General features: G+C 33.0%; 2 protein-coding genes across 2 annotated transcripts; both read right to left on the reverse strand.

Annotated features, from left to right (window-relative positions):
* Nucleotides 1-10,925: 10,925 nt before the first annotated feature.
* On the reverse strand, nucleotides 10,926-15,757 carry LOC128220667 (LHFPL tetraspan subfamily member 6 protein-like). The gene is made up of 3 exons (XM_052929156.1): nucleotides 15,196-15,757; nucleotides 12,755-12,853; nucleotides 10,926-11,920 (listed from the first exon to the last, which is right to left on the reverse strand). The coding sequence occupies exons 1-3, from the start codon at nucleotides 15,599-15,601 to the stop codon at nucleotides 11,796-11,798; spliced, it is 630 nt and encodes a 209-aa protein (XP_052785116.1). The 5' UTR covers nucleotides 15,602-15,757; the 3' UTR covers nucleotides 10,926-11,795.
* A 727-nt stretch (nucleotides 15,758-16,484) lies between these two features.
* On the reverse strand, nucleotides 16,485-27,120 carry LOC128220666 (LHFPL tetraspan subfamily member 6 protein-like). Its single transcript, XM_052929154.1, has 3 exons — nucleotides 26,446-27,120; nucleotides 24,925-25,023; nucleotides 16,485-23,993 (listed from the first exon to the last, which is right to left on the reverse strand). The coding sequence occupies exons 1-3, from the start codon at nucleotides 26,849-26,851 to the stop codon at nucleotides 23,869-23,871; spliced, it is 630 nt and encodes a 209-aa protein (XP_052785114.1). The 5' UTR covers nucleotides 26,852-27,120; the 3' UTR covers nucleotides 16,485-23,868.
* Nucleotides 27,121-27,504: the final 384 nt, after the last annotated feature.

Raw genomic sequence — 27,504 nt, forward strand, 5'->3', positions numbered from 1 at the left:
TTGTGATTTTTGTTTTTGTTTTGTGTTCTATGTCTTTGGCTTTTACCAAGTGCAATCACACCGGGTTTATATTTAAACTTTTTGCTACTGAGCTTGTTTCTGTAGTTTTTCGCATATTAAGTATTTATGTTTTTCGTACATCTTTAAAAATACTTGCTTTTATAATCTGATCATAATTTTAAAAAGTATTATAAATAATAATTATAAATTGATGAGACAGAAATCTATGCCACATTATTTGTCCATTAATACAGTGATCTTTGTAAGATTCATTTTTTACTTTATGATAACGAGCCGTGTTATTACTAACTCAAAGCGACAAATATCTTAAGCTTTCACATATTCATATACTATTGTTATTACAAAATGAAGTGAAAACTTCTGTATTTGCTAAATGAACTAAAACGAAATAACATTCATGGGTTGATCTTATCAATATATCGTATTATAAAGGCCTTTTTTATTATTATTTTGGGATAAAGACGTGAACCTAATTTTTTGGGAAAATAATCGCTGTAATTTTTAAAAGAAAAACACATGAAACACATGAAAAATAACCCGAGGGATGTCTTAAAAGTCCTAGCATGTGTTAAAAGTAGAAAGTATAAATACTATTGTATTACAAAGTCAGTGCTCTCGGACTGAAACATAAATCATTAGTGATGAGAAAATACAAATGTTTAAATGTCCTTTAAACATAAAAAAAATAATATTTAAAGTGAAACAAATAGTGTACAAGTATTTTGTTTTCCATTAATTGAATATCAACAGTTATTATCAACAATATCATTGATGTAGGGGATCACTCTGTCCATTTCTTATACCCAGAGGACTGCGTTTAATGGAAGAATGTTGTCTATTTCTCTCGTAAACGTTCTTATTGATACAATAAGCATTTCCAACAGGATTTGTTTTTTGACGATGTAAACGGCTACACATTTGAATGGAATGGATTGCACTGTTTTTAGTGTTATTTTACATTGTATGTTTTTATGGTATGTGCAATGATGATATGTAAATAAAGATACAAACAAACAAACATTTGATGCAATATGATATCAAACAAAACTTTGGTGCTTGTGCAAGCAGGGTAATTGTTGTTTTGTTTCACCGAAACACCACCAATGAAAACACCCATTATTTATAGAAAGCCTATAATCATATTTACTCACTAGCTGATTTACATATATATATATATATATATATATATATATATATATATATATATATATATATATATATATATACGTATTATGATAAATTAAGTAGTTGTTAGCTACCTATTAAACACACCCGTATGTATATAAAAACAACTCGTTTTTATAACCTTGAAAATCTTTTCTTAACGTCATGAGTCATATATGATTGCTGTTCATATATCTTCTGAGGCTTCCCTTTGGTTATTCTAAATACATAAACATGTTTTATAGATATTTTATGGGAGACAATAGAAGAGGCGTTAACAATGTCTGGCTGTTAATTATGCGATTCATTTTACCATAAAAGTCTAGAATTTCATAAGGTCGCTATGGTGCCCATTGCAATAAAACACAATCGCTTTCAAGAAAAGTTAATTAATGTGTGCCAAGTCAAGATTCAAGTCATTGAATTACTCTTCGTTTGTAAATTAGCTAATTTGCTTCTTAACTGAATGTCAAGCAAGAAAAACAAGGCAAAACATTTTGTTGGTGTGGCTGTTATTTAAATTTACGAACACACTATATTATGTGTATAAGACTGCCTTTACAGTTTCTTAAAACAAAAAAATAAATTGCATGATAGTATACACGTTTATATACATATTCGATATAAGCATTCGAGTATTACACGCACAAATAAGTATTTCAAGTAAATGAATAGTGTGTTGGTACATCGAATAACAACCTATTTAATACATATTAATCAAGTTTAGATGTATTATAAAATCATATATGTAGACATGTTTATCGATATTTACATGCTACGCATGACTTAAGACTTAACAATTTACAACAATAAGTAAATTTCATTTTAATGTTATATCCATTTTAAAAACTGGCTGCTCTGCATTCTAAAAGTAAAACACATTAAAATAAAATTATGTTACTGAAACGCAACTCCATTTTCTTATTTTGTCATAACACGGATCTTATCAGTCTTGTAAGGTTCAGCCATATATTCAAAATCCGGAGAATGTTCGAAAGAGTCGATAACAACACTAACTAGCTGTACATATACACAGATATGCAAACATTTATACATACATGTTCTATTAAAAAGTAAAAACAGGGTAAAAATGTCACATATCCTCTATTTTTTCCATGCACAATGATGGAAGCAATTCAATTAAATGATATCTCGCCGACTTTCAATTATGTTTCATATCACATTATGCATATCCGACAACACAATTATATAGATGCAGACAAAGAAGCGCGGTATGTATGGTTCCCTAAATTGAGTTTATTGCAAATCGAAATAATTAAATTAAATACTTTCACATCAATTTATTTTAATTGTACAGTCGAGCACCTTGGCTAGAACACAGAGGGACCAGCGAAAGTACCCCGAGCCTCGAAAAATTCGAGCCAAGCAGAATATTTTAACTTTAGTATAAAGAAATCTGTCCTTTACATACAGTTCGTGCTAGCGAGGAATTCGAGTCAAGCGAGCTCGAGCCAACGGGGTTTGACTGTATATACATTGACTATAATGTCGTTAATTTCCTTTTCGCTCATAGGCTACTTTTTTATCCCAATTTCTGTGCTATAAGGCATATCCGGAAACTAATTGTTTTAGTTTATGTGTGTTAGATGACAACGCAGCACAAATCAACGTCATTACAAAACCTGATGACGTCACGTAGAAACAACAAGATAACATCAAGATATTGAGCAGTCTCCTAATAGTTATAAAGTTACAAAAGTTATCATAATAATTGTTCGAAATTAAAAATTTGAAATAAAACTTGAATTACAACTGAAACGCTATAAACGCTTAAAAAACAAAAACTTTCTGCTGGAGTATACATTTTATACGTTCTGTCGTTATGTGCAAATTGTAATCACTTATGTAATACAGGTTGTTGTTGTTGTTGTTGTTGTTTTTGTTGTTGTTGTTGTTGTTCTTGTAATAAGCTAGTATCAGCAAATATATTTTTATATTATTTTCAATTTTGTTTTTTACTATTGATGTTTATAAATGATGAGTTTATCTTGCTACTAACGATACATGTTATAAGAGACTTCATAGCAAACACGTTTTGCTAGCCGAGGGAGTCCGCAAAATATATCGGATGTAGCCAAAAAATATTGACATTAATCACACCTCATTGTATTTCGTTATAACAAAACACTGATAAATACACCAGGGAACTGATTAATTTAAATCTAACTAAAACAGTAATGAGAATAGACAGGATATTGGCAGAAACAACATATAGGTGTGGTGAATGTGGTTAAACAGCGCTTTCAACATAATGGTATTGTTGTATGAACGAAACTGAGGTTAAATAATAATAAATAACGAATGGTAAAAACGGTGTGGTCAATATAAAGGCGGCGACGTAGAATACTTGCTGAATTGACAGGGCAAAATTAAAGCAAACTAAGCTAGTATGCACCAGTCAATTGTAGCCCCTCCAGGTCCGAGAAATTGCGGGGACTTTGACTTTTAGTTCAGCCAAGCCCGGGTGAAATCCCCGCCCTGCGAAGACGAACTGATGATAAAATCCCCGTCAAATGCCCCCGCACCCCAGGGCACATTTCCCGCTATATTTGGCGCGAATACAATACCACCACTTTCTCCGGGCATTGCGGGGCCAACGGGAAGATAAAAACACGGCCCATTTTCCCGGCTATCCCCGGTATACCCCCGGACCTGAGGGCCGTGGTTACAACTGACTGGTGCATTAAGCTACTGCGATAGCGGTAACGTGTTGTTATTCGCTAGTTATGTTATACATGTGCATGCCCTTAAAATTTAAGAAGTGATATGATATCATCGTATTTCGGAATCCATTTTGGTGTCTACATGTGTTTCATATCCTGTTTATTTTATTTTTTGGTGATAAGAAATACGTAGAAACGTCTGTATTCAAAATGGTGAAATTGGCTGCTCTAGTTTCCTTACCTGAAAACATTCGTATAATCCCTGCTGTCCAAGGAACGATTGGAATAAAAACAAACATTGTCACTAGAAAACACAAAAATTACTCGATCCCGACAGTCAAGGTCGAATTTCGCCATGTGACGCTAGGAATGTCGAGGAATACAGTGTATCGAAGACATTCGCAAAGTATCGTCAACTTTCCGGCATCTCCAATGGCTACGTATCTATGCACTAGTCAATTGTTACCACGCCTCCACCCCCCCCCCCAAGGTCCAGGGGTTTACCTCCCCCCTCCCAAGGTCCAGGGGTTTACCGGGGATAGCCGGGGAAATGGGCCGTGTTTTCATCTTTCAGGTGGCCCCGCAGTGCCGGGTGAATGCGTAGGTTTATCTTCGCTTTAAATATAGCGGGGAATGGGCCTTACCTAGGGTCCATGGGGTGCGGGGAGCATTTGGCAGAAATTTTACCATCTGTTCGCCCCTGCAGTGCGGGGATTTAGCCGTGGTTGGCTGGACAGAAGGCCAAAGTCACCGCTATTCCCCGGACCTGGGGGCCGTAGTTACAATTGACTGGTGCATTACACCTACGGAAAACGCCGAAGTGTGCCGGGATTAGTTGAAGAGACTTATTCAAATGTTAAAGCGTCATTCGACAAGTTATCATGAAGGGCATAAAACATCGAATTCAGTGCACTTAAAAGGGACAAAAATGCCCCAAACACTCCAATACATGACAATCCAGACATTATGATAGAAAATCACGGAACTTATCGTCAGGTATTCAAATCACATTTTAAAACTCCCACTGTAAAATATAGGTCAAATAAATTCTGCATATAGGATTAATTATTGAAATATCATTGTATTTATAAAAAAACGCATGCATTTAAAATTGTTAAGAAAATGAAAAGTTCTCATTGTTTTAAGTCTTCAATCGAAGCAAAATATTGCCTTCCGACGATGCATTTATGACGTAATTTATCACGTGGTATACACACACTGTTTTAGATAGTTTCCTGCAATACGACAAGTGTTTCAGACAAAATGAAAGCGAAAACGGCTTCAGCGTATCTATATTCAATTCATTTCACACAGCAATAGTATATAACTAACAACCAGTAAACAACCCCTATTGTTGCGAGGTTAAAGGTTCGAATTGTTTACCATTGTTCATCAGTTACTGTTTAAAATAGTTTGAGGACTTTCTATCAAAACCTTGCATTGATATCTTCATCCTTCACAAACAATCTTTTTTTAAAGTCATTGTTTACGAAACTTTGTAGTCAATGTACGGTTTTAATCAAGACGACTTCGAAAATCACCTGCATAATTCGTTAGTCGTTTCAACGAGATTCCTTAGACGTTTTAACGAGATTCGTTAGTCGTTTTAACGAGATTCGTTAGTCGTTTCAAGTCGTTTCAACGAGATTCGTTAGTCGTTTCAAGTCGTTTTAACGAGATTCGTTAGTCGTTTCAAGTCGTTTCAACGAGATTCGTTAGACGTTTTAATGAGATTCGTTAGTCGTTTCAAGTCGTTTTAACGAGATTTGTTAGTCGTTTCAAGTCGTTTCAACGAGATTTGTTAGACGTTTTAACGAGATTCGTTAGTCGTTTCAAGTCGTTTCAACGAGATTCGTTAGACGTTTGAACGAGATTTGTTAGAGGTTTTAACGAGATTCGTTAGTCGTTTCAAGTCGTTTCAACGAGATTCGTTAGTCGTTTTAACGAGATTCGTTAGTCGTTTCAAGTCGTTTTAACGAGATTCGTTAGTCGTTTTAACGAGATTCGTTAGTCGTTTCAAGTCGTTTCAACGAGATTTGTTAGTCGTTTTAACGAGATTCGTTAGTCGATTTAATTATATACTTAGTCGTTTTAACGAGATGCGTAAGTCGTTTTTATCAGATTTTTTAGTCGTTTTAACGATTAACTAATTTGTTTATCCGAGGTTCGTTAGTCGTTTTAAGAAGCTACGTAAGTCGCTTAAACAAGAAACTAAGTCATGAATAAAATGCTTAGTCGTTTCAACGAGATGCGTTAGTCGTTTTAACGAAACATAACACGTATGTCACCTCTATGTCACTATTCACTTTTGAGCTCGTACATTTACAAAATGATAATTAGACCGTCGTATATCTTTTATCACCTACTTGTATGTATTGACAAACGATTGTGATCAAGATGTTTAAATAAGTACAGAACGTACAATAAACGAAAGATTAAACACTAAAGCCGCTATAAATTTAGTTTTTCTCAAATAAAACGGTATTCATTGTATTTCTTACAAATAACTAGCAATAATCTAAACGTATGATCCATTCATTAAGCATCTGGCATTTTAAAATGAATAAAAAAGAAATTTCTACCGCCTATAATTAAAAATAAATTGACACTCAATAACACATAATACATTTCTCATGTTCTTTAACTAAAATGAAACATATTATATATCACGTTTAAACGCAATTTCATTACATTCAAAAGTATTTTATTTCCTTTTATAAGTCGGTTTGCATATGTTATATTTGTTTTCAAGTTTTTGTGTCAATTTACATTTCTCACTTGTAGTTTGTCAGCCCATATCTCTCTAACACGTATTTGCAAGTCAATATTTATAATACAAATTCAAATTTGCACTGCTTGTGGAGTTTTGTGCTGTTCTTTAATGTTTCTAGTTTGTGATTGTATGTTCTATGTCTTTGGCGTTCACCCAGTGCCATTAAACCGAGTTTATGTTTAAACGTTTTCTACTGAGCTTGTTTCTGTAGTTTTCGCATAAATATTGTTGAAATGATATTCTATCTATTGACAAAGTTGTTGTAGATAGGGACCATATTTAACGCACGCCATTTTAGTGGGTCGTTTTAGGAAGAAATTGTTTATACATATAGAGAGCGATTTTTAATTAAGAGTTGAATATAGATCGATTTTATCATGCGAAGCCACTTAAAATGAAAAAAAGCACGAGCTTTGTGAGTCTTTTCAGTGGAGCAAGATAAACTTGGTCTGATTTCAGCAATACGCTAGTATTCATAGCATTTGATTTTTACTTAGAAATCATTTATATAACAGACACAAACAATCTGTTCAGGGTAACATTTAACTATTATGATATAACATTTGACAGATCATTCTAACAGAACCGTTATACAAAATATTGTATAATTTTAGACATGTAAATAAGGTATATCAATACTGCCGGTCCTTTGATTGTATGAGTGTATAACTACGTATTGTCGACAGGAAAATGTTTCTATATTTCCACATAGTTTATGTCAAGTTCTTCAATTAGGTGTGTGCGTCTTTTATTTAATATCTTATTGCCGGTTTCTTATCTTATCTTATTGCCGGTTTCTTATCTTATCTCATCTTATTGCCGGTTTCTTATCTTATCTTATTGACGGTTTCTTATCTTATTTTATCTTATTGCCGGTTTCTTATCTTATCTTATCTTATCTTATTGCCGGTTTCTTATCTTATCTTATTGCCGGTTTCTTATCTTATCTTATTGCCGGTTTCTTTTCTTATCTTATTGCCGGTTTCTAATATTATCTTATCTTATTGCCGGTTTCTTATCTTATCTCATCTTATTGCCGGTTTCTTATCTTATATTATTGTCGGCTTCTTATTTTATTTTCTCTTATTGCCGGTTTATTATCTTATCTTATCTTAGTGTCGGTTTCTTATCTTATCTTATTGCCTGTTTCTTATCTTATCTTATTGCCGGTTTCTTATCTTATCTTATTACAAGCTCAATATCAGCATACCAACAATCATATCAGTCTCGACGGACTTTTATTAGCTACGCAATTTCTTCAGGCGTCATGCATCGTGACATAATATAAACACATTAAAACAAAACGGCTACCGCGTTGATAGAAGTTCTAAAAGTGACACGTTTGTTGTCGAGTTTTATTAAAGTTGAGGTGAGTTTAATGTTAGCATCTTCCTTAATGGCGGCAGGTGAGAGTGGTTAAACCGCTTAAAGACAGTTTTTAGTCTTCGAGAAGATCAGATCTACGTATTCATGGATCTTTTTATCCTAGATATAATAACTTTAAAATAAAGCTTTTATGCAGATGTTTTCTGAGTTCATTTGTTTCGACTATATATAATATACTCGGTTAGTTTCGGCTGAATAATCCTCAGTCTATACAATGGGGCTGTTATTCAACGGATATATGTACCGTGGTTAAATGAAAACGTCAGCCAAAGGCGTCTCCAGGGGGACGCATTCTCCGGTCACAGAATACATACTATATCCTAATTGTGGTACACGGGCGGTGTGCATTCCTCCCTTACGAAAGTATTGGCTAGTTTTAGTCAGAAATTGCGCATTCACGTTTATTTAAGGTATATGTTTTCTCCCATATTGACATAGAATATTGCATGAATAATTTATAACGGGCGTTATCAATGTTCCGTACAATGTTGTAGCCATCGAAATAAATGAAACGTTGCTATATCTGTTCAACATTCCTTGTTCGACACCTGCTGTTTCTATCAAACATGATTTCTTTCTGATTTGTATAAATGCAGCACAACTTACTTCCTTAGATTTCCCGATCATCTAATTTAATCTTGTTTCAAGTTCTGTAAATACAATTAACTCTTTCACCAGTTTTCATATTGATTAGCATCAGTCTGGGAACATATTATTTAGAACATCTTTAATCTCAGTGATAAAACTTCGTTTAACATTCCCGCAGATATTCATTGGCCAACGATTTCATTTCGACGCTATGATTTTACGACTATTATAAGCCTTTGTCCCTTTTGTTTCCTACCTGTCGTTATAATGGTAAATATAACAATATGTGTTTTCGGAAGGAGATCTCAAAATCACAGCTTGCTGGTCCTCCTTAAAACTGCGAGCAGCACACGAAGAAGAATGACTTTGTGACCCTCAATATCGAACACCAATCATCATCACTTCTCTCAAGTCTTATATTGCCAATTGAAAGTTAATGAATCCTCTCCTTACATGCTATGGCATTAAATAGCACTGATTCCTTTCATCATCGGTTCAATATAATGTAAAGCTCGTAAAAGTCATAAAAGAGTTTTTACTACGTTAGCCACAACACAAAAAACGAAAATGACCTTTATTTTGCGTAACGGCCATTTCTATATGGCAACAACCATGAAAAGAGTATCGGATTACATTGCGAGGGATCCGAATGTTCTTTAGGATTACTACGATTTCAACCAAATATTTATGAAACCATGTATACTCAGTCAGGAGAGTTATAAATGGTAAAATTAATAAGTAATTGAACTAGTAAATAACAAGCAATAGTTGACATTCTTGTGAGTACATTTCTAAAAGGTTAACCAGTGCATACTAAAAAGCTATAAGCGTAGATTGTGAAGATATGTTATTTGAAAAATCAATTTTATATATCATAAGATGCCGCGAGACTTTCATTGTTCTATTATTTAAGATATATACTTTAGAAATAGGTAAAATGAAGTATTCCATACGTGTATACATAATCAAAATATATTGTTTCATTTAGAAACATTTGTTTTAAACTTGTCGTTTAATTGATGTAAAAAACCTGAAGTCCATGTTGTGATGTGTTGCATTTGGTTCTTTTGCATTGAAATATATTTTATTGAATTTAAATTTCATTTTCTAGTTCATTACATGTACTTACTTTCTGAATGCGATAGACGAACAATTTTGCAATTAAAAGTCAAAAGCGTCCATTTCAGTTTTATTCGATAGTCATTACCCGTAACTTAAAATCAGTTGAACAACGTCGTGATAACTGACACTTATTACCGTTGTGTTCTTATCATTCTTCATGGTCCTTGTTTATAACATTCTTATACATTTCCCAACATCGGCCGTTGTAAATATTACATCATCAATCGACTTATTCCTTGCGATGAAATGTTTTATATTTTCAAGCTAATTGATATTTTTGCTCATGTATTTATTGTAACCGAATTATGCAAAGGGATTTATGTCTCATGGCTTAACTATATAAGCTGCAAAACAGGGGAACATTAATAGTTTATGGTAATTTTGTGTATTATCGTTTAAATATTTATCCTATGTGAGGTGAATATCATGTCGGGTGACTTGCACATCATTGTAAGATACCTTTCGGAATTAACAGAGGGTCAAACTCGCCCCCAACTGTAAGCAGTATCGCCGTAAAACAATATTTTAGTATGGTATTAATCAGCTAATTTATATTCGCATGGACCTGCTTTATATGAAAACCATTTATTTTGCAGACTAAAAGCTTTTGTTCTTGGACAGACATTTTAATGTGACCTTTACCCAGAGCAAATCCACTGTATGATTAATATATTTGCATAAGATGTCTGTTTATGCTTGTTAAATAGATAAAAAATGCTCTGTTTTTCAAACTCCCTTTTAGGAATAATGAAAACATATTCATAACAAAACCAAATATTGGTATTGTTTTAAGTTGACTCTTTTCCCATCGCTATGAGTCAATCCATAAACCTTCTAGGTCTCTCACTGTGGTCATTATTAATGCATGCGCACATTACATTCTTCGTTAATGGGAGGCATCGCAAAAGGAGTTTTAATGTTTCTCTGCATTTAACGATGCGATACATTTTACCATGACTATCTTCCCGTCGTTCTGAGTTTCTCACTGTGGTCATTATTAATTTCAGGAGCACCATTGTTTACGCTGTTTTTGGAAGCAACACATAAGGCTTTAACAGTGTTTCCGAAGTTTATGATGCGTGTCGTTTTAACACAAACTGTAAGATTTTCTACGGAATCTTAACGTGTTCATGCTACCTTTAACAGTAGAAGAGAAGCGAAGCTTCCAATGAAAATCGTAGTCGCATTGCCACAACGCAAGGATACAAGTCATTAAATTAATCTTCGATTGTAAATAATCTTATCAAAAAAACTCATATGTTAGCTAAACTTTAATACCGTATCTGAGTTTCTAAATGAGGTAACCTTTTAATTAAATCATGTATAGTTTGCTTTTGAGAGTATTTATTCCTGCGTTGAATAACGTGCAAAAATATATGGCAACATATGGCAATGCCATAAGTTTGTATAAAAATATGTATCTAGTAATTTATGATAAATCGAAAGTTCTATATAAAACATATACAAGTTTGATATAGCTATTTGAACCTTGCGCACACATTCAATAAGTAACACTTTAAAACAGTATGGCCAACAGCCCATCACAAACTTTTATAAATATATAAGGACTGTAAGTGAACGTTTATGAGTACCCACTAACAACGTTTATTTTTAGTTTGTTTTACATGCCTAGCATGTTTCTCGAATGTCACAACCACACTTAAAATCATTATCCGTATTACACACTGACACTGACTAGTTAATGTTTCACACAATGCAAATTTGACGGCACTATTTGCAAAATTACTTCTTGTGAATAGATGCATCGGAAAAACTATTGTCATTTGTTGCAGGTTTCAATGTGTTCTCCGTGCTCGAAAAAGTATCCAAACGTCCTATAACGTCCTATATATGAGAACCAAGGTGTATGTATGCAACATATTGTGACACGACATACTAGCGAACAATACTTGAAAGGGGTGTGTATTTTTTAAGTCCTTGAACAAATTTTATTGCACACCGAAAAAAACCCACTTATAATCTAATAAAAATTCGTGTATTTTTTTTTTCATTTTCCACCTTATTTAGTGGCTTCTTTTCCTTGTCACTTTGTTTTGCTATAAGGCAAATCCAGTAAGTATTTGTTTCCGCTTTGGCGCGTGAAATGACAAAGCAGAACACATTAACGTCATCACAATACCTACTGAAGTCACGTAGAAACACCATGATAATGAGCAGTCTCCTGTAAAATGAAATAGCATTTTGTTACTACTGATTCAAAAAAACAAAAGGAATTATTATAAATATGTGGGAATATAATTTGTAAATATATTTAAAGCAAGGTCTACAATGTGTATAAGTATATTAGATAGATCGAGCAGTAGTGCAAATCACTTAATCTAATGAGAATATCAAAATTCTATATTTTGTTGCACAAATATGTGCCTTTGTATTTCATATAAATTCAATGTTGTTGTTTTTGGAAGTTCCAAGACAATCAGAATGACGAAAACAGATTTTCATGTTACTTATTCTCAAGTTTCCTACCGTTGTTTATGCAACGGCATCGATGACGTTATTTGCACTTCGTTCTGTTTTATTTTGATACAAACTGCTTCATATGTAAGAATATTTCGGGTTTCTCTGAATTATACCAATATTCCTTATCTAACATGGTATTATTTCAGCTTTCCTTCCGCCTGGTTTACAAATCTTTGCTCGAGAAAAACGCAGTAGGCAGATAAATTTGTGCAATTAAATGGTGCCTTCAGCCCGCAACACCGTGTAATTTCTATAAAGATCTCTTGATAAGCACAGCAGAAGTACTACAGGAATTCGAAATTCATCATCGCGTTTTATTCAACTTTTAAAATATATTTGAATTACACAATGTTTTCATAGTTATCTCATACACATATTTCTAATCTTTTTTTATATTACGATTAATAACCGATTTTTCTGAAATATGTTTTTCGAACAAAACGAAATCTAGGTAAACTTTCAATTTGAACATGGTTTCATTTGTGATGATACTACCCATCCAAAATCAACTTAAATTAAGAATACATTAGCATACCAAGGATGTAAGACTTTGAGGTGTGTCCACACGCCTGGTTCACTTCCGGGCTGTCCCAGCCGTTTGGATAGATACCCACACCCGTGCCCATCAGAAAACCTGAAATGGCTCAAGACCACAGTTATCTGCCCCCCGTTGACCAAGATCCGGATGTGAATACAGAAAAAAGAGTGCTTGTGTTCAAGTATCAATATTTTATTAGAATTGAATGAAAAAGAAGCAAAAAATGTTCTTTTTGCAGAGAACTTGACTGAATTTGACACTCTATTGCAGAAATTGATAGTTTTCAATGTAAATATTGGTAAAATCATAGCTTGTGGAAGTCTGAAAATTAGTTGTTTGTAGCCGATTGACTTCCTGGCGGAAGGGTTATGTATTTGAACTCAATTTTGACAGTCGGGTCAATGGTCAACATGGTGTTTTCTTGTGATTATATTTTGTGTCTTGAATTGTTCTAGAGATGCCATGTCCTTGTTTTTCAATTGGGGTGTGTATCAAGTCAAAAGCCAGGTTGGTGTCTATATGAAACATATAGTTAAAATAACTGTGGTCTCACGCCAAATATAGGGTGTTACGTTCATAAGAAAACGGGCATTTGAAAAGTGATATAGCGAAAATCATGATATATTTTAACAGCAGAAGATAGTAAATACACTTGGATAATACCGCCATCTGTATCAGTTAGGTTTGCCTTAACAGTGTGCCTTTGAACAGAGTACATGTCGGGGGGTGAAAGCGAAAAGGTTCTTCTTCTTTATTTAATGTCACTTAGAACCTTTTCGCATTCGCCCCACGATGTATTTGTTATATCATGGTCTTCGGGGCTTTTGACCCTTTAGTTTGTATTGTATATTTTACACTGTAAACCAATGATGATTACGGAAAATTGATGATTAGGGAGAAGAGGAGCCGGTGGTAAAAAGTATGAGTAAGAAAAGGGAGAGTAGGATAAGGAGGACTACATTTTGTTATTAAATGGACTGTTAATGACCGGTAGGAAAGTGATGGTTCACAAATTTTATTAGATTGCACCATGAACGCCCGGCCCCAATTTCTCGAAACTTCTTAAGCTTAACAGGCTTAAGTCGCTTATTCCATGTAGCCATAATACATACTGAAAATGGATTTTGATAAACGAAAAATGGTTTATTCTGATAATCATACAGATTATTCCTACATAATTTCTAAAAAAGAAGAAGTAAATATGACACATTTTATAGAACAACAAAAATAGTGAGATTAGCTTGATCCTGTTATAAGGGACTTAAGAAATTTCGAGAAATTGGGGCCCGAATAAAAAAAAGGAATGTATATAAGAATACTGAGCTCAAAAGTCCATATCAGGTTACATTTTGATAAACTTATATAAGCTCTTGATATATTTAAACCAACTTGAACACAAATATAAGTGTATTCAATACTATAAGTTATATTTATTTACGCATATCAAACATATAAGTGACATGTTAACTAAAACTATTAATGCGACGAAAGTAAGCTTCATAAAGCAAAATAAAAACAATAATTAAAAGACATGCAAATATGGAAGAGGACAACATTCAAAAGCTATGTTGACACTAGACATAAACCTTACGGGTCATCAGGCAGGGAAAATACTTGTTTCCTTATTTATAGTTATCTTTACACAATCGTTAACGAGTCAGATGCTTAATGAACATTTATGAACAAGAAATTCGTATTATGGAGACAAGAGACCCATTACCAAAGATCAACATTTATAAAACATTTAGGCATTTTTGATAGCTATTCAGAAATATCAAATTTGGAACGGTCAACCTACAAAACTTAATAATAGGAACATAGCATTCCACCTTTCTGCTTTGCATGTGAAGAAGAAATTATAAGGACATCGAGTCTGGTGAAGGTCAATTAATTGTTTGATGCAAAACAGCTTTTGTCCCAAATGGCGTTCAGGTAAAAGTGAATTTAGCTGTATTTTTACAGGGTATATTATGTTTATGCTATCGTAAATTCTGAGCAAAGGACAGCCTTTTCATAAAACTAAGTATAATATACTTGTTTTTAGTTTAAACAAATTGAATAGGTAACATACTAACTTGTTTACTAGATAAGATTACATTTTATATATAAGTGGATTTCAGACTTGTAGCAGTAACCTGTTATCAAGTTTTGACTTGCGGATTCTACTTTGAAAATAACATGACAATTGATAAACCACATAATATTCCTGTTGTCACTTATCTATTAATAGATTTAGAATATTATCTTGTTAACCAGTAGCTGTACATAGAACTCATAATAAAAGGTAGGCGATGTTCTTTGATGACATATTGCGGCTGCCGTAAAAGGTTTATGGTTGAACGTATTCCTGTGCTTGTCTCTGTGGTAAATTAGAATATGAAACATCGAATTTAAACATAAGTTAAAACAGGGTGACACTATCTTTAATATTTATATACCTGAACACATTTGTATAATCCCTGCTGTTCTAGCAACCGTTGGTATGACCACACCCTTCACACAAACACCAAACATTGCTGTCAACGCGACAAGGAAACACAAGCAACAACCAACCCCGACAGTCAAGGTCGCTAGTTGCCACGAAACACTGGGAATGTCAGAGAATGCAGTGTATCGTCCGCATTCGTAAATTATCGTCAATTTTCCGTCATCGCCAATAGCCGGGTAATTACACCTACGGAAAATGCCGAAATATACCGGTATTGTTTGAGGGGTCTTTTCCGGATGATGAAGTGTCATCCGTCCTGTTATCCAGTGTGGCATGAAGTATCCAACACACGAAATGATTGCACTTAATATGGAACAAAATGCCCAAAATACTCCAACACCTGATAATCCAGACATATTCGTAGTATACAGGAATATATCACATTTTAAAAATCCATTTTAAAATTGAGACTGGATATATCCTTTTGCGCACATTCTATAGAACACCAGGGTAGGAAATCCATTCCGATGGCGTTTAATATCCGATACACCGAAGTGAGTGAACATCATGCCTTTAACGCAACAGCCGCCTCTGAAATGATATTTTCTCTGTAAAGTTGTCAGAAGCTCTCAGCGAGTCACAGGCGGTTCAAAATCGATAAATGAATAACAAATTCCCTGTTAATATAGAAAAACACAACTATTGGTTAGCTGAAAACTTCGTCGTTGGTGTTAAGATAATTTATAATGAAGTTGTTAAAAATGTTAAGAAAAGCGTCGTTCGAAGTAATAATCGGTTAACCACATTAAACGTTTAAAACGGTAAAAACGTTAAACCATCCGCAATCTCTTTTAATTCCAACTACATAAATACGTATAAATATTTACTTTTGCATGGATCCGTTCAAAAAGAAGAACGCTTACCTTTACAAAGCAATAAAAAAATTAATAATTGGCTAAAATAAGTTCACTACAAACCCACCCCTTTCAAATAGTTTAGTGTCAAAGTGATCGATTTTGTCATAGTGTTATTCAGTACGTCTACGTTCGGTTCAAATTGTGTTTTCGCTAGTAGTTAAAATACAAATAAAGCAGACACATCGTACTCCCTTTTTACTCATTCACATACAAAAGCGTGATAGTTTGTAATGATACTCGATAAAAGGTTTAACTATGAGGTTTAAAGTTTAAAAACATATCAAAGGCAACCGTTTGAAACTTTTAATATTTATTTTTGTGGTTTGTATTAAATACTTTGTAAGTACATGGAAAATATGAAAATACAATTATATAGCTCATCACTTGTAAACATTTACAATTAAAAGATAACATAAGAATGTAATATAGTACAATTTAATTAAGTAAACCAATTTTGTTCTGTTCTGGTATTCTTTGGTTCATATATCAACAAGACATTGTAAAATATAAAACAACTTACTTTAAAGTCAAAGTAAACAAACTTGACAAAATTTATACCTTGAACAAGATATTAAAGAATTGAACAAGTTTAAAGACATAAAAACAGAATAGTTAAGGACAAATGTATCAACATTATGCATATGCACGTTTTACATTCATACCACCAAACGGTGACAGAAAATCAGTAATACATTTAAATCCAACAACCTTAAAATGAAACTCATATTCAGTAACTAGAGCACCTGGAGAAAATAAGAAAAAAAATGCTGACGGCGTATTCTAACAATAACTTAAACTTTAAGACCTAATAATATCTAATGACTGATTACAAATAAAATGATATTATCAGACTGAATATATAATCCAATACACTTCGCGATAAGCGGAGTTGAACTAAAGATGTATATTGAATACTACATTTAAAAGCATTTTAATTATATGCAAACATCTTTTATCCCTTTTTTTTCAAAAACATATTTACGTTCGTTTTAAAATGCTATTGTTTAAGAATTACATTATTCTTATTTCGATTTTTCGTTGGTGGAAACATTTTGGATATTTGCTCAGGATGTGCTTCATATAACGGAATTAAAAAAGAAGATTATTCGCAGACAAAGTGTGTGTTTCAACTCGAATTGTCAGATAAAGTTAAATGAAGTTCATAATAAAAACAATACTTACAAAGCGTTTCTGCGTAAAATCCTTCCTTTTGATATGTTGTTATTTAGTTCGCTTAAAATGGCGTACATCGTTAAAAGTAATCAGGCGTCGACTACGGCTCATTAAATTCATCCATTAAGTCACCCGGTGAAATATGAGTATACCAACTTAACATATAATCGAAAGCCAACATGTTATCACATCAATATTTATTCAACTGGCAGTATTTGTATTTGACTTCTTTAAGTTGTGAACAAGATCTATCAAAACCGTCACAAAGTACAACAAACATTGGTTCATAAGAAATTACCGTGATCAATTTTGATGGCTATGTAAGATACACGATGCAGCTTAAACAGATTATTTGCAACATCTATTATTTATCGATGAAGAATTAGACTTTGGTTTGTTAGTACTATTGATATATAACTTGCAGCTCAAGTGATGAAGAACAATTCAAATATAACAAAATAATAACATCCAAATTGCATTTTAATTTTCCAAATTTTAATAAAACTCTTACCTTAAATTTCCATAACAATTTCAATACAATTTCGAAGTTTTAATATAAAGTTGAGCAAAAACAGTAATGGATACCTTTGCATCCTAACATTTCCGTATTTTTCAAATTTGCTATATTAATTCAAGTGATTTATACAATATCATTACTAAAATATATCATTCATTCAATGTAAATTAATAAGAGCAGTCAAATAATCCATCCTGAAAAAGTATCGCCGAAAAAAATAGCAGTGTTTTCGCGGTTAATGCCATTAGACGGCCCATTGATAACCTCATGGGTATGCGTTGAAAGGGAATCATATATTCTACAGAGTAAAGATTTATGTTCTTGAAAAGCCATTTTGATATAAAGTCCACAAGTTGATGAATCAGTTTACATATTCTTACGCTGTTGAATTTGCTTAAACAATCTGGGGGTGGGGGGTTTCAAACGATATTTCAACATAATAAAGACATACTCGTTAAAACACCAAATATTGATATAGTTTTACTCAGGCTGACTTTCTCCTCATCCTTTCCATACGAGTCAATTCGGTAGCAATGTCAATGCATCTTCGGGGTCTTTCACTGTTGTCAATATTAATGCATTCGCACGTTTGATTCTTCTTTTATGAGAGGCAAATACGAAAGGATTTAACAATGTTCTTTGGATTTAATGGTGCGTGTCATTTGACCATAAACTACTAGACTTTCTACGGATTCTGAAAGTTGATAAAATACCTAAAACAATATTTGTAGAGTGGCTTCCATGAATAATCATTTTCTCCAAGCCGCAACACAAGGATGGAAGTTATTAAATTATTCTGCGATTGTAAATTACCTCATTGCTTCTAAACTGTTATACAGCTATGCAAGTTTAACTATTCACATAGGGTTATGAAATATTAATATAAAAAAACCTACAAAAACAAGGCTAGAAGTCGAAAACAATAAACATAAACCACGTTCAACAGCCCAGGGTCAACACTAACGACAAAGAACATATAAAAACAGACATTCACAAACCAGAAACACAGAACGACGACAATAAACTCCACACACATAACACTACAGAATTAAATACTAAAACGGAGGGGTAATTATCAAGGATTATTAGGAACCGCCTTGGAACGGTATGGAAAATGTATTTTTTTCAGGGGTTTAAACTAGTTTGTGTGCACAACCTAGATTTGCATACGTTTGTATTTTTTTCGAGTTATTGTTTAAAATTAAACAGTTTACTCGTAGTTTGTCAGTCCATATCTTTCTAAAACGAATTTGCAAGTCAAATTTTATAATTCAAATTCAAATTTGCTTTCTTAATTTAAATTTCATGTCTTATATTTCAACATAGGTGTTGTAGGTAATATCTTGACTTCATTTAACGTAGGCCCTATTAGCGGACTGATTGGTGTTGATTATAGCTTCTTAGAAAAGAACAAAACACGAGCTTTGGTGAGTGCTGTTTTATTTTCCTGCTGAGCAAAATGAACTTGATCTACTAACAACAATAATCTAGTATTCTATTTATCAAAGTATTTGATGTTTACTTAGATTTCCAACAAATCATCTACGAATGCTCCATTTAACGATTATAATATTACTTTTGTCAATACACTCAAAAAAACACTATAACTAAAAATGTATAAGTTTGTACATGTAAATAAAATATTTTAATATTGCCGGCCCTTTGGTTGTATGAATGTATTACTACGTATTGTCGGCAGGAAACAGTTTCCTATTTTTCCACATATATCTTCCACATATATCGTATGAAGATCTCAACAGGTAATATCATAATATGTAAATATTGTACTGCCGATTTTTAATCTAATTACAAACTCAATATCAGCATACAAAATTCGTACAAGTCTCAATGGAATAATCTCCGTGATTGAAGTTGAGATGAGTTTTATTATGTCGGTAACATTTTTTATTAGTACTTTAAATTATTGAATAAGTGCTCCGTGGGAATAATGACTGAAGGTACAAAATGTTAACCTTCACGTAAATGGCGGGTGAATAGCGCTGAAATCGTTTCAAGACAGTTTTGATGTTCTGTTACTTGATCAGAGCTTCGTATTGATGACTTTAGTTATCCTAGAAATGATTACTTTAAAACAATGCCTTTGTTTCTTGCATTAATTTGATTAGACGACATATAATATACTCGGCTAGTTTCGGCTCAGAGAAAATAGTTTATTACTATAATAAGCCTCCGATATATCAACAATGCTGAATAAGTAGTCTTTACAATGGGTTGTTATTGAAGGATATATGTACCATGATGGAATAAAAAAAAATCAGCCAGAGGCGGGTCCACAATTAAACGTTACAGGGTCGTACTTCGGACGTGCACCAACTTTCCCGGAACGGAAAACATAGACTCTTAACATGGTACGAGTGAGGGTGCATTTCTCCACTACGAACCTTTAAGCTAACTTTAGGCCATAGTTGCGGTTTTACGTGTATTTGAGGAATTTTTTTTTACCATATTGACATGGAAATACCACATGGCTAATTGTGCGGGGTTAACAGAGTTCCGTTCAATGCTGTAGCCTTCAATATAAATAAAAAGTTGATGTATCTGTTCACTATTCTTTGTTCGACACCAGCTGTTTCTATCAAACACGATTTCTTTCTGATTCATATAAATACAGCACAACTAATTTCCTTAGATTTCCCGATCATCTTATTTAATCTTATTTCAACTTCTGTAAATACAATTAACTCTTTCAACAGTTTCCATACTGATGAGCATCAGTCAGGAAAACATTATTGAGAACGTCTTTAATCTCAGTGATAAAACACGCATTTAACATTTTCGCCGATATTTATTGACAGCCGATTTTATTTAGTCGCTATGATTTTACAACTACATATAAACCGTTGTATCTTTTTCTGACTTCATGTCGTAATGGTAAAACTAACAAGATGTGTTTTCGGAATGAATCTCAAAATCACAGTTCGCTGTTCCTCTTTAAACTGTGGGTAACACATAAAGAAATTGACTTTGTAACCCACAGCATCGAACACCAATCATCATCTCTTATCTCTTCCCTCTTTCTCATCGTCTTACATTTTTAATTTCCTTACATGCTATGGCATTAAATAGCGCTAATTCCTTTTAACATCGGTTCAATATTAAGTTCGTAGCAGTCATAAAAGAGTTTTCCACAACAACAACCTTAATGACCTTTATTTGGTGTAGCGGCGACTTTTTATAGCGCAACAGCCATCAGTATCAGATTTTATTGAGAAGGATCCAAAGTGGTTTAGGAATACTGCGATACTGTATGATTTCAACAGAATATTTATTAACACAAGTAAAGTCAGTGATCCTTACAAGGAGATTTTATTAATTGTAGAATTAATGACGAATTGAACTATAAAGCAATAATTGACTTTCTCATGAGTAGATTTCATTCATGTTAACCAGTGCATATAGATATGCTTGCCGAGAAGACTGAGCTAATATGTTTTGTTTTCATTTTCATTTTCATCTTCATTTATCATGAAATTCCACGAGCCTTTCAATTCTGTCTGAATTAAGATAAATACGTGAGAATTAAGCAAAATTAAGTATTCCCTTTCTGTATATTTTAATTACACATATACTTTAATTTAGAAACATTTGTTATAAAGATCAAAACATGTCGTTGAATACATGTAAGAAACCTAAAGTCTATGTTTTATTTTAGTATGTGTTATATTTAGTTGTTTAGCATTTCAATAAATTGTATTGATTTTAAATTTCGTTTTTATGTAAATTGCAGCCACGTAATTGTATTGTATTGCACTGCACTGGATTGTATTATTTTTAGACTATGGCATTGTATATTTTAATGTACTCCAATGATTTGTGAAAACTTCCTTAATACGCTAGACGAACGATCTTGCAATTCAATATCAATAGCGTCATTTTCAGTTTTAGTTCATAGTTACTTCGCACTTAAAATATTTTGAACGACGTAATAACTGACATGTATAACCCTTGTGTTCTTATCATTCTTAATGGTCATTGTTTATAACAGTTATTTAAGCATTTTAACACATCGGGCCTCAATTTCTCGAAAATTCTGAAATTTCTGAAGTCTCATACAACAGGATTAAGCTAAACCCTCTATTTTTGTCTTTCAATATTTTGCGCTGTATATACTTTTTTAAAGGTTTTAATACTATAGATACAAGTTATCGTTACGATTATCGCAATAAACCATTTTGCATTAAAAAACACTATAACTATGTATTTTGGCTTATTGAAATAAGCTTAAGAAGTTTCGAGAAATTGGGGCCTGACGTTGTAAATACTTCATAATCAAACGACTTATTCCTTGCGATGAAATGTTCAATATTTTCAAAGCTAATCTATATTTTTGCTAATTTATTTATTGTAACCGAATTATGCAAAAGGGAAGTATATCACAAGGCTTAATTCTGTATGTTGCAAAACATGGGAACACATATAGTTTATGGTGAGTTTGTGTCTTATCGTTTAAATGTGTATCATATGTGAGGTGAATGTCATATAAGGTGACTTGCATATCATTATGAGATACCTAACGGAATCCTATCCTACAGAGGAGTGAACCTCTTCATCAACTGTAAGCAGTATTGCCGTACCTCAATGGTATTAATCAACTCATTTAAATTCGCATGGGCCTCCGTGATATGAAAACAATTTATTTCGCATATTAAAAGCTATTGTTCTGGAACCAACATTTAAATATGACCTTTACCCAGAGAAATTCCACAATATGATAAACAAATTTGCACAAGATGTCAGTTTATGCCAGTAAATAAGCAAATAAATGCTCTGTTTTTCAACGCTCTTTCAAATAATGAAAACAATACTCGTAACAAAAACAAATATTGGTATTGTTTTAAGTTGACTCGTTTCCCATCGCTATGAGTCAATTCATAAATCTTCTGGGTCTGTCGGCGTGGTTATTATTAATGCATGCCTACGTTATATTACTCGTTTATGGGAGACATCACGAAAGGATTTTTAATGTCTCTCTGCATTTAACGATGCGATACATTTTACCATTACTCTCTTCCCGTCGTTTTTGGTATTTCACTGTAGTCATTTTTAATGCAGACGCACGTTAGATTATTCTGTTTTGGGAAGCAACACTTAATGTTTTAACAGTTTGTCTGCAGTTTATGATGCGTATCATTTTAACATACACTATTAGATTTTCTACGGAACCTTTACGTTTGTTTGTTGACTACAACAATAGCAGTAGCGTGGCTTCCAATAATAATCGTATTCGCAATGCCAAAACACAAGCATCAAATTCATTGAATTATTCTGCGATTGTGAATTCTTTAATTTTAATACCATTTCTGAGTTTCTTAATGAGCTACTCTTTTAATTTTATCTATTATAGTGTGCGTTAACAAATGTATTTTTGCATGAAATAACGTACACAACATATGGCAATGTATGTAAATGATATAAGTTTGTCTAAAAATATGTATCTAGTTATCTATGATAAATAGAAAGTTCTATATAAAAAATATACAAGTTTGATATAGCTATTTGAACCTTGCGCACACATTCAATAAGTAACAATTTTAAATAGCATGGCCAACAGCCTACCACAAACTTATTCAAATGTTTGTAGCATGAAGCTGTTCATTTATGGGTACCCACTAACAACGTTTAGTTTCGTATGTTTTACATTCCTAGCATGTTTTCGAATGTCACAAACACACTTAAAACCACTATGCATAATGAACACTGACACTAACTAGTTAATATTTAACACAGTGCAAATTTGACGGCACTATTTGCAAATTACTTCTTGTGACTAGATGAATCAAAACAAATGTCATTCTTTTGCAGGTCTTGATGTGGTTTCCGTGCTCGATAAAGTATCCAAACGTCCAAACATCACTCTCTAAATACAAAGGTGCATGTATGCACTATCTTGTGGCACGACACACCAGCGAACAACACATGAAAGGAGTATGTATTTTTTAAATCCTTGAATCAATTTTATTTCACCTAGTAGTACACTTATTCTAATAAAACCACCTGTATCTATTTCATTCTCAACCTTATTAAGCGGCTTCTCTTTTCTTGTAACACTTTTATGCTATAAGGCATATCCAGTAAGTATTTGTTTCCGTTTTGGCGCGTGAAATGACAAAGCAGAACACATGAACGTCATCACAATACCTACTGAGGTCACGTAGAAACACCATGATAATGAGCAGTCTCCTGTAAAATGTAAAAACAAGTTGGTTATTATCGTAAACGTAATTAAGTAATTATACACTATAAAGTTAATACTAATTCAAGTATCAATACAAAATAACTACATCTGATATTCAAAAAAACAAAAGAAATTCTCATAAATATGTTGGAACTGAATTGATAAATAAATTAAAAGCAAGGTCTACAATGTTTATGAATTTCTAATGACCACAAACTAGTGCAAATGACTTAATTGAATAAGATAATCAATTATATTTCATTGTTGAACATATATGTGCCATGGAATTGCATATTAAACATAGTTCTTTTTTTATAATCCACGACCATCAAAATTATGTTACTCATTCTTAAGTTTCCTATGGTTGTTTATGCAATGGCTTCAGTGACATTTTTTGCACTTTCTTTCTTTTTGTTTTGATCCACACTGTCTTCAATGTAAAAATATTCCGGATTTTCTGAATTATACCATTATGCATTATCTAACATGGTATTATTTCAGGTTTCCTTCCGTCTGGTTAACAAATGATTGCTAGAGGAAAACGCTCTTGTCATATAAATGTTGTGCAATTAAATGGTGCCTACAACCCGCTACACCATAATATTCTATAAAGATCTCTTGATAAGCACAGCAGAAGTACTAGAGGAATTCGAAATTCATCATCGCTTGTTATTCGACATTTCAAATATAATTAGACAAAGTTTTTATAGTTATCTCATGAACATATTTCTTATCTTCTTTTGATGATACGATTTATAACCGATTTGTTTTAAATTATGTTTTAAAAAGAAATATCCGATATTTGTTCGCAAGAAAAGAATACCTAGGTTTTACCTAGCAGAGGTCATAATAGACAAGCGTTCATCCTGAACATGTTTTATTTGTAATAAAACTACCAATCTAAAATCAACCAAATCCAATATCCCAATAGCCTACCCAGGTTATAAGACTTTGATGTGTTACCACACGCCTGCTTCACTTCCGTGCTGTCCCAGCCGTTTGGATATATACCTGTACCGGTACCCATCAGAAAACCTGAAGTTAAGGGTGACACTTTCATAAAAATTGCTGCTTTTTATAAAGTAGTATAGCGAAAATCATGATACAGCTTTACAGCTGAAAAAAATACACTTCATAATAGCGCCATCTGTATTAATATAAACGTTTGTTTCCTTAGCAGTGTGCCTTCAAACAGATAACATGCATTTATTATATTGTTGTTTTCGGGGCTTTTGACTCTGTAGTTTGTATTGTATATTTTTCACTGTATACAAAGAATAATAAAGGGAGATCGGTGATTAGGAAGAAGAGGAGCTGGTGGTGAGAAGAATGAGCAAGAAAATGAAGAGTAGAAAGAGGAGGAATACAAATGGTTATACAATGAAATGTTAATGACCGGTAGGAAACTGATGGTTCACAAATAAAATTAGAATACACTATGGGCGTCCACATAAGAAAAGAAATGAATATGAGAATACTGGACTCGAAAGAACATATCAGTTTACATTTTGATTAACAAATTTAACCTCTGGATAAACTTAAACCAATTTCAACAAAAATATGGGTTTATTGAGTAATATGAACTAAATTTAATTACGAATATCAAACATATAAGTGACATTTTAGCTAAAACTATTATTGCGACGAAAGTAAGTTTCATAAAGCAAACTTGAAACAATTTTCAATATGTGACATGCAAGTATAGATGAGGACAACCTTTTAAAGCTATGCTGACGCTACACATAAAACTTCCATCATTAGGCAGTGTAAATACTTGTTTCCTTATTTATACTTATCGTAATGCAATATTTAACAAGTCAGATGCTAAAATGAAATTTATAAACATGAAATTCGTATTATGGAGACAAGAGACCTCATTACCAAAGATTACCATTGATGAAATTGAGGCATTTGAAAGCTGTTTAGAAATATGAATATGGAAAGGTCAACCTACAAAAACTTAATAATTGGGACATAACAATTCCCCTTTCTGCTTTGCAGGAAAAAGAAGAAATTATAAGGACCGCGGTAAGTCAGGTAAAGGTAAATTAATTGTTTGATGCAAAACAAATTGAATAAGTAGCATAATAACTTGTTAACTAGATAAGCTTTGTGTTTCATTTTATATCAATGAGTTTCTGACTTGAAGCAGTAACCTGTTATCATGCTTTGACTTGCGAGTTCACTTTGAAAATAACATAATAACTGGTTAACCACATAACATTCATGTTGCCTGTTATATATAGATATATTAAGAATATTATCTTGTTAACCAGTCACTGTACGTAAGACTCATCATACAAGGTAAGCGATGTACTTTGATGACATATAACTGCTCTCGTAAAGATGTTTGGTTGGTCGTGTTCCTGTGCTTGTTTCTGTGTTAAATAAGAATATGAAAAATCGAATTTAAAAATTAATTAAAACTGGCTGACACTATCTATAATATTAATTTACCTGAACACATTTGTATAATTCCTGCTGTTCTAGCGACCGTTGGTATGACCACACCCTTCACACAAACACCAAACATTGCTGTCAACGCCACTAGAAAACACAAGCAACACCCAACCCCGACAGTCAAGGTCGCTAGTTGCCACGAAACACTGGGAATGTCAGAGAATTCAGTGTATCGTCCGCATTCGTAAATTATCGTCAATTTTCCGTCATCGCCTATGGCCGGGTAATTACACCTACGGAAAATGCCGAAATGTACGGGAATTGTTTGAGAGGTCTTTCCCGGATGTTGAAATGTCATCCGTCCAGTTATCCAGTGTGGCATGAAGTATCCAATACACGAAATAATAGCACTTAGAATGGAAGAAAATGCCCAAAATACTCCAATACCTGATAATCCAGACATATTCGTAGTAGTTTCACAGAAATATATCACATTTTAAAAATCCATTTTAGAATTACGACTGGATATATGCTTTAGCACACGTTCTATAGAACACCAGGGTATGAAATCTCATTTTCCGAATGCGTTTATTTTCCGATACACCGAAGCGAGTGAACATCCTTCCTTAAACGCAACAGCCGCCTCTGAAGATATATCTTCCAATACAGTTGTCAGAAGCTCTCAGCGAGTCACAAGCGGTTCAAAATCGATTAATGAAACTAACAGATGCCCTGTTAAAACAGTAAAGCATTACGATTGGTTAGGTGAAAACATCGTCGTTAAAGTATAGATAATTGATATGTAGTTGTTGAAAATGCTTAGAAATAGGACACTCAAGTAAATATTTGTCTAACCGCATTAAACGTTAAAAACGCTTAAAATGTTAAACCGTTCGCACTCTCTATTAATTACAACTGTAAATATCTACCTCTAAATAGAAAAGTACGCGTACCTTCATAAAACAAGTAGGTATTCAAAGTGCTTTATGAAACCATCGCTCGTTCACTATTCTGATCCAAATATACTTTGTGATAATGATTATTTTACAACATGGTTGTCCCTTTAGAATTCGTTGTATTATTAATAAAAACACACTTTATGTTTTCGCCCTATAT

This window comes from Mya arenaria, chromosome 15, assembly GCF_026914265.1.
Source record: "Mya arenaria isolate MELC-2E11 chromosome 15, ASM2691426v1".
NCBI lineage: Eukaryota > Metazoa > Mollusca > Bivalvia > Myida > Myidae > Mya > Mya arenaria.

Bases quoted from the DNA above. Each gene is read 5' to 3' on its own strand.
- LOC128220666 (XM_052929154.1), bottom strand. From the start codon at position 26,851: ATGTCTGGATTATCAGGTATTGGAGTATTTTGGGCATTTTCTTCCATT. The intron at 25,024-26,445 runs GTAAATTAATAT...CCTTAACTTCAG, and splicing joins AATTATACAAATGTGTTCAG to GTTTTCTGATGGGTACCGGT. The intron at 23,994-24,924 runs GTAGGCTATTGG...TACATTTTACAG, and splicing joins ATCAAAGTCTTATAACCTGG to GAGACTGCTCATTATCATGG.
- LOC128220667 (XM_052929156.1), bottom strand. From the start codon at position 15,601: ATGTCTGGATTATCAGGTGTTGGAGTATTTTGGGCATTTTGTTCCATA. The intron at 12,854-15,195 runs GTATATAAATAT...GAGCCATTTCAG, and splicing joins GATTATACAAATGTGTTCAG to GTTTTCTGATGGGCACGGGT. The intron at 11,921-12,754 runs GTATGCTAATGT...TTCATTTTACAG, and splicing joins CTCAAAGTCTTACATCCTTG to GAGACTGCTCATTATCATGG.